This window comes from Amblyomma mixtum, chromosome 5 (genome assembly GCF_055824585.1).
Source record: "Amblyomma mixtum isolate Tamu chromosome 5, ASM5582458v1, whole genome shotgun sequence".
NCBI lineage: Eukaryota > Metazoa > Arthropoda > Arachnida > Ixodida > Ixodidae > Amblyomma > Amblyomma mixtum.
The window spans coordinates 187945330-187961848 of NC_143016.1; the positions used below are offsets into that span (position 1 = coordinate 187945330).

At 46.6% G+C, this 16519-nt stretch overlaps 1 protein-coding gene across 11 annotated transcripts in view; it reads left to right on the forward strand.

Annotated features, from left to right (window-relative positions):
• Positions 1–16519, forward strand: part of LOC149345167 (polypeptide N-acetylgalactosaminyltransferase 11-like) — a 78678-nt gene that overhangs the window by 12916 nt on the left and 49243 nt on the right. For all 11 annotated transcript variants that reach the window (XR_016283255.1, XM_089546479.1, XM_089546477.1 and 8 more), the window contains 3 exons: positions 6239–6327; positions 10939–11108; positions 12489–12619. Coding sequence is in view for 10 of the 11 variants with exons in the window: in XM_089546479.1 (XP_089402605.1) it covers positions 6239–6327; positions 10939–11108; positions 12489–12619 (390 nt within the window). In the remaining variant the exon portion in view is untranslated. The remainder of the gene's footprint in view (positions 1–6238; positions 6328–10938; positions 11109–12488; positions 12620–16519) is intronic.

Here is a 16519-nt window from a genome sequence, read left to right on the forward strand (position 1 = left end):
TGGAGTTCAATGGCAATGTGCTGGGATGCTGGTGCAGTTTAGTGGGCGCTTAGTGGCTGCAGTAGATAATAAAAACTTATATAAAGTAAACATATATAATAAGTGCAAACAAGGTGCACCTGCAAGAAGCCTGGCTGCATGTAGTTGACATAGGTGCAGCTGGGAGTCCCATCCACCTGAACCCATTGAGCAGGCTACGACCTAACATGATGGGGTCATGTTTGAGAGTGCAGATCCGGTGCACTATACTCCGTTTCATACATAGCAGTCAATGCAGCCAAGGCTGCGGCGCCTGTTCGTGCTCCTCATCCACATCGTAATGTAGTGCGTCAAAAGTGAAAAGCGTAATGAACTCAAAAGTAAAGTAAATGTTGGTTGATATTGTAGTATAATGCTAACGGTGTTTTATTTTGCAAAAAGATTGCTTTTTCTTTTATGTTCTACAAAACAGAGTGCCTTAGTTTTTGGGGTTTTTTTTTTTTTGGTCCCTCCTGTATCAGGTTTTCACAGCTAGGCCGGCCGCGCAGGCCGGCCGGTCATGTCGTCTGCTTGAGTGGTTCACCTGAAGCATTTCCTTCCTCCGAGACCTGGTGCGCTGTTCTCTTTTCTGTAAAAATCACCGACCGTACAACCGCTGTAGGCCAATCACATGATACGCATAGCAAATGTTATACATACCATTCCGTAACCTACAGCACCAGTTTCTACACTCTTGTGAGTTGTGGCAGCAGTGAAAAACAACGATAGTAGATTACGATCGAGCAAATGGACAACTTTAGTTACAAAGATGATATTTACAAAGATTAAAAACATGAGAGCGGATGTCAACAACTAAATGCCTGTCACAACGTTCACTCACGCTGCGCTCACATCTCATTGGTGTGTAAGAGGCCCGAATATTTACTCGTTTATATTGTTACCGCGAGATGATGATGATGAGCTACTGTGTGGAGAATGAACAGCGAGCTTCGTCAACCTCTTTGTGTGCCCTATTCAGGAACCACGGAACCTCGTCGTCGGCTTCTCACAATAACAATGTCAACTGCAACGGCAAGTGCGCTAATATACAACACCACTTGTTGCGTTCGATGACCTGCGCAGTGGAATCTCTGCTCACGGCCCAAATACACAGCTTTCAACAGTCCCCATCTCACCGCACTATAGCTCACACCCATAACACACCGAATCCGACATCTAATACAAAGCATTACTACGAACGGAAGCACTTCAAAGAATTTTCCTTGTGACAACAGCTCAAAAGTGGAGACTTCCCGAATCAGACGCCGCTCACTTTAAAGCCGCTGAGTACGCCGATCAATGCCAGGATGTTGCTAGCCGAGGCTGCTCGGAATAATCGACTCTGCACTGAGTTCTATCACCACACAATTAATGATTCAGTGTGTGCCGCATGCAAAAGAGTCACTGAATGCCCGAGAACAGCATTTTGCAATCACGTCCGTCGCCAATGCGCTACACTGCTTTTTCCCTTCGAAACAAGTAGGCAGCGCAAGTAAATAGTGCAGTGTTTTTCAAAGTAGGCATTAGAGTTTGACAGTTTTGACTTTCTACCTAATGATAATTATATTATAAGAAAAATAAAAAAGAAATGAAAAAAAAAAAACAGCCAAGCCGGGAGTCGAACCTAGGCCCTTTGTAAACTGGAACACACAGGTGTGCGCTTCGTACCACTCAGCCACGACGCGAGGCGGACGGATACATTTTGCTTGTTTTTTTGCAGCGGACTACTTTCGTACCTTTGGCAGCGTTGACAGCTATGTATGAAACGGAGTATAGTAGCATGCTGCAGTTTCTCATTGTGAAGCATGCCCATGTTTGGCATTGAAAGTGAGGATGTGAAACTTGCAGCAATGTTCAACCAGTTACAGTGGTTCTACATTCACGACCATACCACATTACCACACACTGTTGTGTACACTGAAACTTGCCTCCCTTTGAGTGTCTCTCAGTGTAATTTTTTTTAGTATTCAAACTGAACATGAACAGAACACTGTTCCTTGCAATGTACGAATTTGAATAGTAATATGACTGGTTCAAATATTTCCCAAACTGTGAGGGACTGAATTGAATACAGGTTGGATATGTTGTGCGTATACCTCAGCAAAATCCCGAGGGCTCACTCAGGCCCGCTCACAAAAGTTTGGCCAGCGTATGTGCTCACTCAAACTCAGGTTCACAAAGGCCCGGGCTCGTTCAAACTCATGAACTGATTTAAACTGAACTCCAACTCGAGGCTTATTTGGGCTCAGCCGCTCGTTATTGCTTATGACTCACTTCGACTCGTGACTCATCTGAGCTCACTAACTCAGTTCGACTCATCTAGACTCGCTCGCTGATTTTGACTCACAAATCATTTGGGCTCACTAACTCTGTTTAGACTGAAGCGGCCAGTACGCATGCCCCTGAGCCGACCGAGACACGCGACAAAGGACCCCAGCCAACAGGTTTTGCTTAAACTAGCAAAGGGCAAGGGACAAAACGCCGTCTTCCTTGCTTGCGCAGAGTCCTCGTCTTCAGTCGCCCATAGATGTTGCAAGGCTGCCTCGCCCTTAAGAGTCTTGGCCGCGGCAGTCAGTCGCTCCTGCCTGCACTGGCAGCGAACAAGGAAGAAAAAATAAAGTGCAATCCATCGTGGCAAAAACACAGACCATAATCTGAGCCTGTGCTCAGACTCACGACTCAGATTGTTCTCTGAATGTGAGTTTGGACTCGCTCACTACTCAGATCATGATGTGAATGTGACCCCGAAATCACTCCCGACCCAGATCATGATCTGAATCTTAGTCCAAGCTCACTCACCACTCATTTCATGACTGGAATATGAGCCTGAGTAAGGCCAAGTGTGTTGACTCATGAGTGAATCCGCCAACCTGTGGTTGTGTGTGATGTTCTGGCTGTGTGTTTCTTCACATGAAAACCAATGTAGTGCTGAGGAGCCGTTCTGTTGACAATGCCAGTGTGTTAATAGCTTTTCAGAATGCGCCGTTATGTCAGACTTGACTAGAAGCGAGAAGGAATTGAAAAAAAAGAATGAAGAAAAATGACAGCTAATGTGTTTGTGCCATGTACTTTGTCTGTCCTTGTGTCTGTGCTAAACCTTTAGCAGCACTATGCCACAAACTAGCCACTCACTTCACAGCTGCACAAAAGATGTGTCCTGTAGGTTAGCATGGTGGCTGCACTCGATGAACAGAGTGCTAAGCAAAATTTGGAGTGAAAATGGCTGAACTATCCAAGAAAAGCAATAAATGTTTGCAACTGAAGCAGCATCTTTGCTCTACTAGAAAAGACTTGTGTGCAACTGAGATGGGCATGTCGGTGTCACTCAGAAGGCTTAATTGTGGCTTGATTACACTGCCCATAAAAAATTGGCCCTTCCTGATAGGCACACCCTGTTAATGCATTGACATCATTGTGAGGCACCAGTAAAATGACAAGGGCCGCTACTTCTCTCTGACCCTTCACAGCCTGTCATTTGCTCATTTGTACCCATGGCATTCTGAGGCTTTTTACTCTGACTACTGTGCTGCATTTGTTTTCTAGTCTCAGAGTAGTGATCATATCGGACACTCTGGTGATACAGCCGTTTAGCAGTCAGGGAAACATTGGAGTCTTGACAGAGTTAACTTGGAGTGTGTGGCTTCTGATTTGTTTCTTGTTGACTCGGTTGCCTTCTCACTCCACAGCATTAGTCTTGTGTTTTATTCAGAAGTAGCTGATCTTATCAAACTAATCTGTGGCTTTGCTTAAAGGGGGCACGCAGCTTTGAAATCTCAAAAAATGGTAAAAAAAAATTGTTGGCACTGCTTATATTCCTTGTTTTTTATGCTGCCCCGTAGTTTCATTGCTGAAATAGACTGGAAAATACCTCAAAAATTGTTTCATGAACAGCCGTGGCTGTGCATTGTGGGGAAACGCTGAAACAAGGGGCGTTTTTCTCAGTAACAGTTTTCTGCCTAGATACTCAGCTTGCAGAGGAGATTTCTCTGTGACTGTTTTATTCATTTCGACCAGCATTTGCTTCATTGCATTCTTAGGACCATAGTGCAGGTCAAGACATTCTCTGTTTTTCAAATTTATAAACTTTAAATTCCTTGTACGCTATTTTCTTCTCATTCTAGATATGTCAATGGGAACTGCATCGGAGAGATTCAAAGCCAGAGTTTGTGCTTTGCGAAAAAAAAAAATTCTAAGAATGCCTTCACCCGTAGCACTTCAGTAGGAATGCAGGGAATTAATGTTGAACCAGCCTTCCACCCCATTTTCTTAACTGTGTAGCCTTCTCAGAAGATTCGGTGGAAAAAATATATATTACAGAACAATTTTGTGAGACTACCATATTTACTCGTGTAAGGAACTCATTCGCATAATGAACCACCTCCCCACATTTGTCGTTGAGAATTTTCCTTCTCTCAACATCAAGGGGGAGTGCAGTAGTTTAAACCAGACCGCTATAAAACACCTTATACACTTAAGTCTATGGAGGAAGCAGGACCATGAGAGGTCCCTGCAAGTGATTTGGCGAGCTTGAGAGCGGTAGCAAAAATGCCTAATCCCTCTCACACCACAGCTAACGCTCAAACGTTCACATTACACACTCATAACTATTCTGTCAGTTTTTTTAATCTTGCCTAAAAAACGCGCACCTGATCTTCAGGGCCAGTGTTCAGTATGTTCACTTTATCTCGGCGCGATTGGCTGGCGCCGCCAGCTATCGCAAAATCGTCAAATCATTCTGTTATACAGCAAACACCTTTCGAAGCGAATGATGCGAAACACCAGTGACACGAGCGCAACTGGTCACGTGTTTTGTTGGTGATGGTTGGACGGAAGGACAGGCGGGTTGGTGGGCAGACATATGATACGAAATTTGCGCTCTCGCAAAAAAAATCTGTCAACTGATTTTTTTTTCCCTGTGTAAGGAGCCCTCCCCCCAAAGTGATGTTAAATTTTCTGGAAGAATTTTCTGCCGGACACTCGCAATCCCCTGTGAGTACCCCTTGTGTTGGCCGCTGCGTCAACATTAGATTATTAGAGCACGCAAATTCCTTAAAAGATTCAAGGGGGCAGCATCTGCCTAAGCATTGTCACACTTGCAAGCATGATGACAGAGATTGTAATCCGCTTTTCGATAGGACTAAGATTATCGGACGCTCGAGGGATCAGAAAGAACGATAAATTATCGAGGCCTTGGAAATCGCGAGGTTAGGGCCTGATAAGTGTATTAGCGATGCTTCAGTACACCTGTACCGCAAGGAGTTCGAGTTCCTTGATTCCACGACATGAGTGTCGCTTCTGTTTGTTGTTTTTTTTTTGTTTTTGTGGTTGGTGCGCATGCGCTTTGCTGCTGAAGGAAAGAGGAGTTGGTGGAATAAATCAGTTGTCAGTCTGCGTTTGTCCCGTGTGGTTCTCTTTCTCTTGTCCCGTCCTTTTGTGCAGTTACTTTTGTTCTCATAATGTCGTACCAACTAGCCCCTCACCACACTCTTTTAGATTTCACCATAAATGGCAAGTTTATGACGGCACCACATCAGAATACTTGAGAAGTACCAGTGAGGATCAGTGCTGTTCCATCACTTTTTTAAAGCACGATACCCTCTTAACTATACTCTGTTTCATTCATAGCAGACAACGCTGCGGAGGTTGCTGAAGTAGTGCGTCCGGGAAACTATATAACTCCACCACGTATCATTCGTTCTTCTCGAAACTCCGGTCATTGTTTGGACGAACACAAGGAGCGGTATAAAACGATGTGGTAGCATTGAAAATCCTGGTTGAAGCTGTGAGGCGCCCAGTGTTCGGGCTCCCTGGCCATAATTTTCACGGAGAGTGAACTACTTTTTAGGCACAGATGTAGTAAAAGTGATTCGCCCTACCAACTGCGTATCATACCGCCATGTGTACTCTTTGCTTCTCGAAATCTTGATGAGTCGCAAGACGAAAATGTGGCAAGTGGTAAAACGAAGCCAGGGACGTGCCAGCCGCGGCACTTAAGATTTGTCGCTACGAACTATGCTCGGGTTCACTGTGGTTGTATGGCAAACTACGTTTTGCGCGTGGACTTAGCCTGCGCGAACAGGCGTGCTAGCTTTGGCAGCGTTGCCCTGCTATGTATGAAACGGAGTATAGGGGCAAGTTGGCGAATTGTTCCCTTACTTCCTACGTTGGGTTTCGCCAACCTTCGTGGTTTCCTGTGGTGGTGACCGCCTGTGTGCTGCAGGTGGAAGGCTACCACCAGCATGCCTTCAACGTGCTCATCAGCAACCGCCTGGGGAGGGTGCGGACCCTGCCGGACACTCGCAATCCCCTGTGAGTACCCCTTGTGTTGCCGCGTTGGATGCACCACTTTTTATAATGTGGCAGCATTTAGTAGGTTGTCATCTGAAAAATATCTCCGGCTTCTCTGTCACGAAATTTCCACCTGCCAGGGCAGTGGCGCATTGCTTAAATCTTTCCCTGTCGTGGGGAAAAGGACCATTTTTCTTGGTTTGAGTAGCTTTTTTTCTTTTTCCATCAAAACTAATGCATTTAAACTTTTATGCAGTGCACAAAAACAAAGCTATATAAGATGGTATTTTTAGCCATAGAAGTTTAGAACAAGGTTTTAGGAAAATATTGAACCAAACTTGATAAAACACGCTTGCGTCTAAAAAGAAAAAAGTGTCAAGAATTTTTTGAAGTATGCAAAATGTTTGGTATTCTGGTGGCCACTATCTGAGAATAAAATCAAAGTTCTGTCTCAAATAGTATTCTTGCTCCAGACAATCATTGGAAACCCTGTAGTTGGGCACTGGAGCGCGGCCTCCTTTCTCGACTGAAAGGCATCATCTCCGATGCAAAGACATCGTCCTCAGACTCACTGCTCTTCAGGTCGTCGATAAAATCAATCACAGACAAAGCGTAGTTCCGAGATCTGCGACGGTTTGGAGCGCACGTCGCGTATGCAGAGGCTGCCAAGTGACACCACCTTGTGGGAAAGAAGGAAAACTACATCGAAAATAAAACGTCAGCTCTCAGACTACACAATTCAGACACACAGTGTGCCCATAAGCAGCGCGAAAGGAGGTTCGGTCAGCAGTGTGCGAAGTCATCGTTAGTGGGCTAAAATGATGCTCAGTGGGCGCAGTAAGGAAAGGGTTAACCGCTTTACCACTGTGCCGGTAGTTGTGTGAGGACTCCCTGTGATCTGTGAATGTGATTGAGGGGATTGTGACATCACCAGCACCAGGTGACCGCCAATGGACAAGTCATAGGGCACCACTAAATTAGAAAATCTGAGGACCCTCAAAATTTTGGAAGTAGGCCCAACCCAGGAAATGGATTAGGATGGATTATTGTGCGGATTAATGTGGATTAGTGGGTTGAATTAGTCTAATCCCACATGATAGTCCAATGGAAGGTACTAGAACATTCTAGAAGGTGATGACTCACGCATAGAAATTAAGTGCTATGGAGTTGGCTCCAACCAGTGTTTTGGTGTGAAAATCACACGAAGAACTGCAAACACTCATTGTAGACTCCATGGCTGGCAACCTACCTAAATGCTATTACATTTTCTTCTACAAGACTGTGGTTAGAAAGTCCCCTGAGCTTTTTCCCTAGTGTTGCTGCTTTTGAATGATATGCAAGACACTAGTAAACATAGGTCACCTTGCAGAATTTTGCCTGTGCTTGGCAAATAGTTTGTACTGGTTCAGTTTTTTCTTGCAACTAATTTCAGCAGTCAAACAGCAATTGTGACATGACACGTAGGCATGACGTTACACAATGCGTACACGAAAACTATGACATAATAGTTGTTTGTTCACTGGCTATCATTCCAGCTTCTTGAGAAGGTTAGGCTCAGGGTTGGAGTGAATTGTTATGAAAAAGAAGTGATGTACACATGGCCCTTCTTTATACCTCATATGGTGTCATAGCTACCTGTGATGTCACAACCACCGTTTGCTCTTGAAACCAAAACCTAAACTGCATTGTAGAAGAAACTAAATTATAAGCTATTTACTGAGTGCAGGTGAATTGTGCACAGGGATCAGTTCTTACTAATCACTTCTGCATAAATCCGAAGCAAAAACAAACTGCAAAAAATCTGGTGCCTCCACTCCTTCAGTTGAGCTTGTCAGTGATGGAATGGAATTGAATGCCATGGGCCAGGAACCCAGCCTGAGTCCTTGCGTCAGGGACTGTCACAGTGAACCAAGCTATGCCACTATCTCACTAAACTGGATCATTTCCTTCCCTGGCATGATGGGGAACAAAAAAGCTGGGACATGGAGAAGGCAGTCAGTGAACCAGTTAGTCTCGAAGTGTACGTATCTTGTTGCACATCTGTGCCAGTGGTTCAGAGGTCCAGCTGCTGCGGCGTTGTGAATGACAAGCGGGCTTCCTCGGACAGCAGTCAGTCTGACCTGGCAGAAATGCTACCACTGTGTGAGCCCGGGAGTGTTCAACGTGCACCTAGGTTTTGCAGTTGGGCCAGTTAGTTCAACCTGAAAGAACATGCTCATCCATCCTGCCGCACTCTTTGAGAACCCAGTGTGCTGAGTCACTGGACAGGGCGGAAAGCTGTGATCCTGGTGTGCTGTGTTTGCACTGTTTTTTTTGCCTCAAGAACGTGTGGCCACTTGGCCAGTTGTGAAGCATTATTACATAACATGTGTAGTGTACAGGCGCGGATGCAAGTAAATGGGGCATGTTGTGGCCTTCTAACTCTATTCACGCATTGCCTCATCACAACAGGGGGGATGGGATTGCTGGTGGGGCTCTAATGTGATAGCGCTTAGGTTGTCATCTGATGAGAAATTTCCGGCTTCTCTGTCACAGCACTCTGTGGTTTCCTTCGTGGAAAGAGGTCTTGTAACCTTGTGGCATCATCGCAGCCTGCTCTGATGGGCCACTCTGCTTGGTCGAGAAAGGCAAACCTGCCCACCATGGCAGGTGGGAAATAGTGATTGGTCCCAAGAGGTCATACAACTCCTGAAATTCTGTAACTAGGCCCGCCCCGGAAAATGGATTAAAGTGAATTGGTTGGATTAGTATCAGATCGTCTTGCACTTCAAAGGGACCTCGATCATGTAACCACTTGGTGTTCATCATGGCAAATGTCACTTAACACTGAAAAATGCAAGTTAATTACATTCAGCCGTAAAAAATCTAACTTGTCGTTCAATTACATGCTCGATAACAGCTTAGTCTCTCAGGTGTCTTCTTACAAATACCTCGGTGTCCATTTTTCATGCAACTTGTCCTGGTCCACTCATATACAGAAAATAACAGCTAAAGCATCCCGGACCTTAGCATACCTAAAACGGAATCTTCATGGAACTCCTGCTACTACCCGTAAGCTCGCCTATCAAACATTTGTTCGTCCGCAACTCGAGTATGCATCATCCATTTGGTCACCTCACCAGGCTTATTTAATTAACTCCCTTGAATCAGTCCAAAATCGTGCTGCGCGTTTCATCTCCAGAAACTATGACCGTCACTCAAGCGTCACAAACATTAAATTATCGCTCTCTCTTTGTACCTTGCAATCACGAAGATTAATTGCCCTTGCCTGCTTATTTCACAAGATAGTCTATAGCACTAATCATTCGACTCTCCCTCTTGCCCAACCTCACCGCACCTCGCGCCGTTTGAACAACCATCTCAGCTTCCAACGCCTTTCAGGTAAAACCGTTGCATTCAATTCATCCGCTTTGCCGCAGGCTATTGTTCACTGGAATGGTCTTCCGGAACACATCGTCAATATTCGTGATCCAGCTTCTTTTAGGACCGAAATAACAGCCATTTTTTCTAATTACTGACGCGTCAATAACTATTGTATAATGATGTTCTTATTGTTTGATGGTCAGTACTAACAGTCAGTTGGCATTGTGTAATGATGTTCTTACTGTTTAATGAGTACTAACAGTCAATCAGCATTATATAATCATGTCATTCATGCTCCTGTTATTACCCCTATTTATGTAATCCCCCCCTCACACAATACTCCATGCTTGGAGCCTGTGAGGCAACGTGAATAAATAAATAAATAAATAAATAGTATCATCCCACTTGATAATCCAATGTAAGGTACTGAACACTGTAGAAGGCAGTGACTCATGCATATCATATAAGGGGAGGGGAAGTGGTTCCAACTACAGTTTTTACGGGAAAAGTGCAAGAACGATGCTAGACGTTCGTTGTAAACATTATAGGAGGAAAACTAGATGCTGTCGCATTTTCTTCCCTAAGAATGCAGTTAAGAAGGCACCTCCCCCCCCCACCCATCCAAGTTTTTTTCAGACGACACAATGCTCATTGATTTCTGCTTCGGCAGGTGTGATTGGGTTGCGAAAACGGTGTACTTTGTTATTTACATTTGCACATGTACTGAAAAAGAGGGATTATTGCTGCCTTGCTTCACTACCCAGTCAGCTGGTATTTGCTTCATTGGATGCAGCATGCATGTCCCCTCATCATTCCGGGCTATTCAGGGAACTAGTTTAGCTGCGAACCAAGGTGTGTGTTGGCAGTGAGGTAATGTTCTTTTGAGTTGTTGAACATCAAGCGCAGCTTTGTTGAGCACCTCGGCGGCAGCCTTTAGGTTCCACGTGTTCTGCCTACAAGATAACATTACAATGGGTGTAACTTCATGCTTACTTTTTTTATTTTCTGCATTTTTGTGTGACCTGAAAATGTGCGGAATTTGAAAGCATTTGCGTGTTGTGGTATGCTGGGAATCAGTAACGTTTTACTGTAGTCTTTGCAAGTTGATCCAGTTGCAACCTGCCATCTCCATGACCACTGTTTGCTCTTCCCTCGGGGAGTGTTCATGCAAAGGTTGCCTTGCTCCCCTCTGTGTTCTTTGTGAATCAAGTGGCTGAATTCCCGGCACATCTTCATTCGCTGCTTGGTGCCTGTTCCACCCACCCGTAGCTGCCGGCAGCAGACGTTTGATGAGCGCTCCCTGCCCACGGCCAGTGTGGTGGTGTGCTTCTACAACGAGGCCTGGTCGGCCCTGGTGCGCACTGTCCACACCGTGCTGGAGCGCACCCCGCCCGCTCTCCTGCACGAGCTGATCCTCGTCGACGACAACAGCACCCTGCGTGAGTCCAACAATCAGTGAGGGAAACTGTATGACAGTCATCATCATCATCAGCCTGACTACGCCCACTGCAGGGCAAAGGCCTCTTCCATGTCTCTCCAGTTAACTCTGTCCTGCGCCAGTTGTGGCCGCCGTATCCCCGCAAATGTCTTAAGCTCATCCGCCCACCTGACTTTCTGCCACCCCTGCTACGCTTGCCTTCTCTTGGAATCCACTCCGTTGCCCTTAAGGACCAGCGGTTAACCTGCCTTAGCATTACATGCCCTGCCCAAGCCCTATTCTTCCTCTTGATTTTGACTAGGATGTCATTAACTCACGTTTGTTCTCTCACCCACTCCGGTTGCTTCCAATCTCTTAACGTTACACCTATCATTTTTCTTTCCATAGCTCGCTGCATTGTCCTTAACTTAAGCTGAACCCTCTTTGTTAGCCTCCACGTTTCTGCCTCATAGGTGAGTACCAGCAAGATACAGCTGTTGTATGCTCTTCTATTGACGGATATTGTTCAACTGCTATTCATGATCTGAGAGATTCTGCCATATGCGCTCCACACCCCATTCTTATTTTCTGCCACGGGTGTTTAAGAGGGGGGGGGGGGGGGGACATGGCTTTCAGCAAAATTTTTTTCATTTCTTGAGTGATTTACATGCATTTTTGAGCGTACGAGAAATAATGTTATGACTACTCTCAAAGTTTCAGCGCTATAGCTGAGCGCTGTTCTCTACTGCTTACTTTTTTCCTGAATCTTGTGACGGGCCTGCAGAACTAAAAAAAATGTGGCAGAAGGCTGGTTCGACATTTGTTAATTAAGAGCCCTCCACTGTGGCACCTCTTTCTTTTTCTTCTTTCACTCCTAAGCCGCTGTGTAGGCCCAGTGGTTATGGCGCTCAGCTGCTGACTCGAGAGGCGCGGGTTCGATCCCGACCACAGCGGTCGAATTTCGGTGGAGGCGACATTCCAGGGGCACATCTACTGTGCGATGTCAATGCATGTTCAAGTGGTCAAAATTTCCGGAGCCCTTCACTGCGGCGTCCCTCATAGCCTAAGTCGCTTTGGGACATTAAACCGCCATAAACCGAGTAATACCTGTTTGGGGGTTGGTTGGTGCATGCTTCCAGAAAAGGGTTGTAGCACTGAAACAGACAACACACAGGAAGCTAAATGGGACAGGTGCAGCCTGTGTAGCTTTCTGTGTGTTGTCTGTTTCGGCGCTACAATCCTTTTCTGGCCCCATAAACCCTGAACCTTCTTTCACTCCCTCCTTCATCTCTTCCCTCAGGGCGCCATTGCGGTGTCCATGGAGAAGTGAGACAGTTACTATGTCCTTTCCTTTCCTCAGAAACCAATTTTTCATTTTCGTTTTCCTTCGCGATGTTTGCAGCTGAGCTGGGCTTACCACTGGTGCAGTACGTGGCATCTGAGCTGCCCGCTCACGTGCGACTCATCCGCACCCCAGCACGTGAGGGGCTCATCCGTGCTCGCATGCATGGTGCGCGCAATGCCTCAGGCCAGGTGAGCTCTTTTTGCTTGTGCTGCTTTGCTCAAATGCTGTCGTGTGCTCTTTCACGGGGGCAGCCATGTGCCCTAAGTCTGACTGTGACTGACGTGGCATGTTGCGTACAGTGGTGCTGCATCATAAGCATTCGCTGGTGTCAGTGTGTAACCTGCAAGAGAGACAGGGTGACATTCTGAACACCGTGCTGTTGGCATCTGGACTTGCTTTCAAGGACACAGAAGAATTTCGCATGTCAAAGTGCGTACACATCATGTGGCTGAGAAAGAATTAGGGGTTTGCAGGCACCTGAAATTTTCTTATGTGAAATTCAAATGTTATGACTTAATATTTGTACTAAGCGCTTTACTCTTCTTGCGTGATCCTGTGCAGAGGATCAAAGTTAGTAAGATTTGAGAGGCGTGAGCATTGCATGTGCAGTCTCTTTCTGCCAGTTACCGTATTTACTCACATAATAGGCGCACTCGCATAATAGGCGCACCCCTAGTTTGGTCGCGAAAAATCTGATTTTTTTATTTCTGCGCATAATAGGCGCACCCCGAACTTGGCACTGTGATCAATACTGTATTTACACGATTGCAAGCCGACGCCTCACCACCCCCCGCCCCCCAATCTTCACTTTAACAAAGTTTTTGCTGAACTGACTTTCAGTCCTCACTAGTGCTGCTGCTGTCGCAACTGCTGCGGACCCACAGCACCTACAACAATATCGCGTAGAACAGCCGCACACAGTTTTCAGGGATGCTCACTTGAAACGTCTGTTTTGAAAGCTTCATCTCCAGCCGGAAACGTTCCCGACTTAGGCCCGCGAAAACCTCGGCGCTTGGAGTCGCGTACGAAAATTTAGGCACGCCGCAGTCGCAACTGCTGCACTTCTCGGCCATGTCAAATTTGCGGCCTGCCGCACGCTTGCCGTGTTCGAGAGCAAACTCCCAGCCGTGTAGCTGTTAAGGTGCTTGCCCGTCAAGCTAAAAGAGCAATGCTCGGCGGCAAAGCCACGAGGAACTAACGTGCTACCGCAGATCCCGGCACTTGACAGCAACAAAAAAACTGGAGCTGGTGATGCTGATGGTGATATGGATAGCGAAAGCTCGCAGCGGAGGAAAACGTTGGTGAAAACGTTGGCGCCATCTGTGGGCGGCGTCTAGAAGCTCCTGTGCGCGTGTGAGGCCTCCACAATTAAGCGCCCGTTATGCACAGCCGGAGCTGATCGCGGAGGCCTCGGCGCATGTATTTCGAAGGCTATTCCCATGGGGGTCGTGGAAAGTTTCGGTGCGGCCCTTACACGGATGTTTTTTTTTTAATATTTTCTTCGGGAAAACGGGGTGCGGCCCGTACACGAGTGAGTTTACGCGGTGTGTTCAATTTCGCGAGTTGAAAAATTTCGGGAAATTTTACCCCGTGTAATAGGAGCACCCCGAACTTTGAACCGGATTTTCTGGAAAAAAAGTGCGCCTATTATGCGAATAATTACGGTAGTTTCTATGGAAGCCTGCCTCTCAGCAGCACTTTGTCTTGCGACAGCGGGAGTACTTCTTTTTCACCCCTGCAATTATCTTGCCTTAACTACTGTTTGGGCAAGTTGTTTATTATGGCTGCTGAAATGGATGCACAGGCTTGTCTGTATTTCATGGTTGATGAAACAGCACTGAAAAGACACGGACGAAAAAGTATGGTGCTGCGTGAAGACGATGGGTCAAGAAGAGGCGCACACATTGGTCCTAATCACTCTGTGGCACTGTTGATACTGTCCTCGCCCTGCGCACAATGTTTTTGCGGCGTATGTACCTTGATTGTCACGTTGATAGCCTTTATAAGCGCCGTGTTTTCACAAAATAAAGTCGGTTGAAAGTCTGCGCTTTGTGTGTGCGTCTTTGTGCCTCTTCTTGTGCCATCGTCTTAGCACAGACTTTTTGGCAATCGTTGTGAACCGGCCAGCCCAATATCATGTCTGACTTCAAGTACAGGCGCCGACCGATTTTTCGGACTCGGCAGGACCCGAAAAATGGTCTGAATAAAAAAATCAACTTTTCTGCGAAAAATTGGCTTTAAAAATCGCCGCCTCCCATGTTCCGCCTACAAAGCGATAATATTACTCTCTGAGTCATAGCCATGCTTTCTTCATGTCCGCACCCTATCGCATCATGATACCAAATAGGGCGACGTGGCAGCAGTCATGCCGTGAATGAATGCACTCGCTACGTGGAGCAAGAAGAGTCGGTTTGCATGGGGCAATGACATTCGTGAAGACCGAGAGGTAAACCGTGGGTAACCCACGGGACACGCGAGCGCCTCCAAATGCAGTCCCCCCCCGTCTACAGAGTTTGCTGCCCCGCACCGCAGGGTGCGTCGTCCAAACCGTGGTGGATGCTGCAGCTGTCTTTCTGTACCATTTTCAGTGCGATTGCGCGCCCTTTGTAGGCCATCTCGATGGCAATGGAGAGCATAATATTATGTCGAATGGCAACGGTAGAGAACAGATAAGTCTATCCCAGTCAGTCCGATTGCGCCCGCCGAGCCGATTCAGTTTAAATTCAAGATGGCGCCTTTCACGGCGGCAGGGAACCGGTTGGTTGTGACAGATGCCTGCTCACGTCTGTATTAGGCTGAAATCAGGAACTTTGAGTTAAAAAACGATCACCACAATATTGTTGGCGTCTATTTTAGTCCGAAAATTGGAACTTTTAGACTCCACAAAGTTCTAAATATCGGTCGTGAAAATGTACACGTCCCTATGAGGTGTGCGACGGTTCCTCAGCGAAGTCCGAATTATTGGAGTCCGAAAAATCGTTTGGCTACTGCATAGTACAGGATGACAGAATCACTCTGTCGTCCTGTGCTAGTTCCTTGTGCTGTTTGGTTGACCATGTTGTGATTCTTACTCTGTACAAGGTTGAGGAGGAAAAACACTCTTGTGCTGTGGGAAGTATAACACCCCTAACTGCATGAAGCAAGAGGGGCTGCTGCTCCAAAATCCCAGAAAAGTTCCACCGCTTTCCTGGCTGATCAGTTTGCTGCATGCAAACATCTTCTTGCCCCTGGACTTCATGTGGGTATGCATCAGAGTGGTCTTCACAGGACAGGGAGCTCAGGCTACTACTGGAAAACTATGCAGGACAAAAATGAAGACCACAAGGCAGTGCATTATGTGCAAAGCAACTATATGACGAAAAATGAATGGCACCGACCAAAAAAGAAAGATGGAATGACGTTTCGGCTCCCACACGGGAGCCTTGTTCACAATGAGGCGAAATGGGGAACCGTTGCCTTATATACGGCGTATCGCAGAACCCAGACATCTTGCATATACAGGGGCAGATTACCATGATTAGTAATAAGGGAGTAATTACTCACTGATGTCCACCTGAGCGCAGCCATACGGCTGCAAAGGAAAGCTATACAGCTTTCTCAGAAACTTCGTAGTTCATCTACTCAACCTTGGGGGATTCCCGTAAAACATTTGGTCATTACCATGATTACGGTTCAGCGTATTTGCTGTCGTCTGAATGATCAGCGACTCAAGATAGAGCCGTGATGCTCTGTTCCTCTCTTTCGCTACCACACGTGCCTGTGTCCAGTCACTGTTGTGTTCGGCAGATACCGAATGTTCGGCCAGCGCGTTCGAAGCCACCCGCCGGTTCCTTACGTCATTCTGGTGCTGGCGCAATCTTCTTTTAAAATCCCCTGACTCGCCAATGTACACGGCTGCACAGTCGGCACTTGGGATTACGTATACAACGCCTGGGAATTTTTCCTTTCTGAGTGGGTCCTTGCACCAAATCTCCCCTGAGCTTGCGGGCTGGCACATGCGCAGTCTGCACATTGTAGCGACGGAGTATGCGTGCCAACGTTTCACTAACTCCTGGAACATGAGGAATCGTCGCCCGCTTTTGGGTACC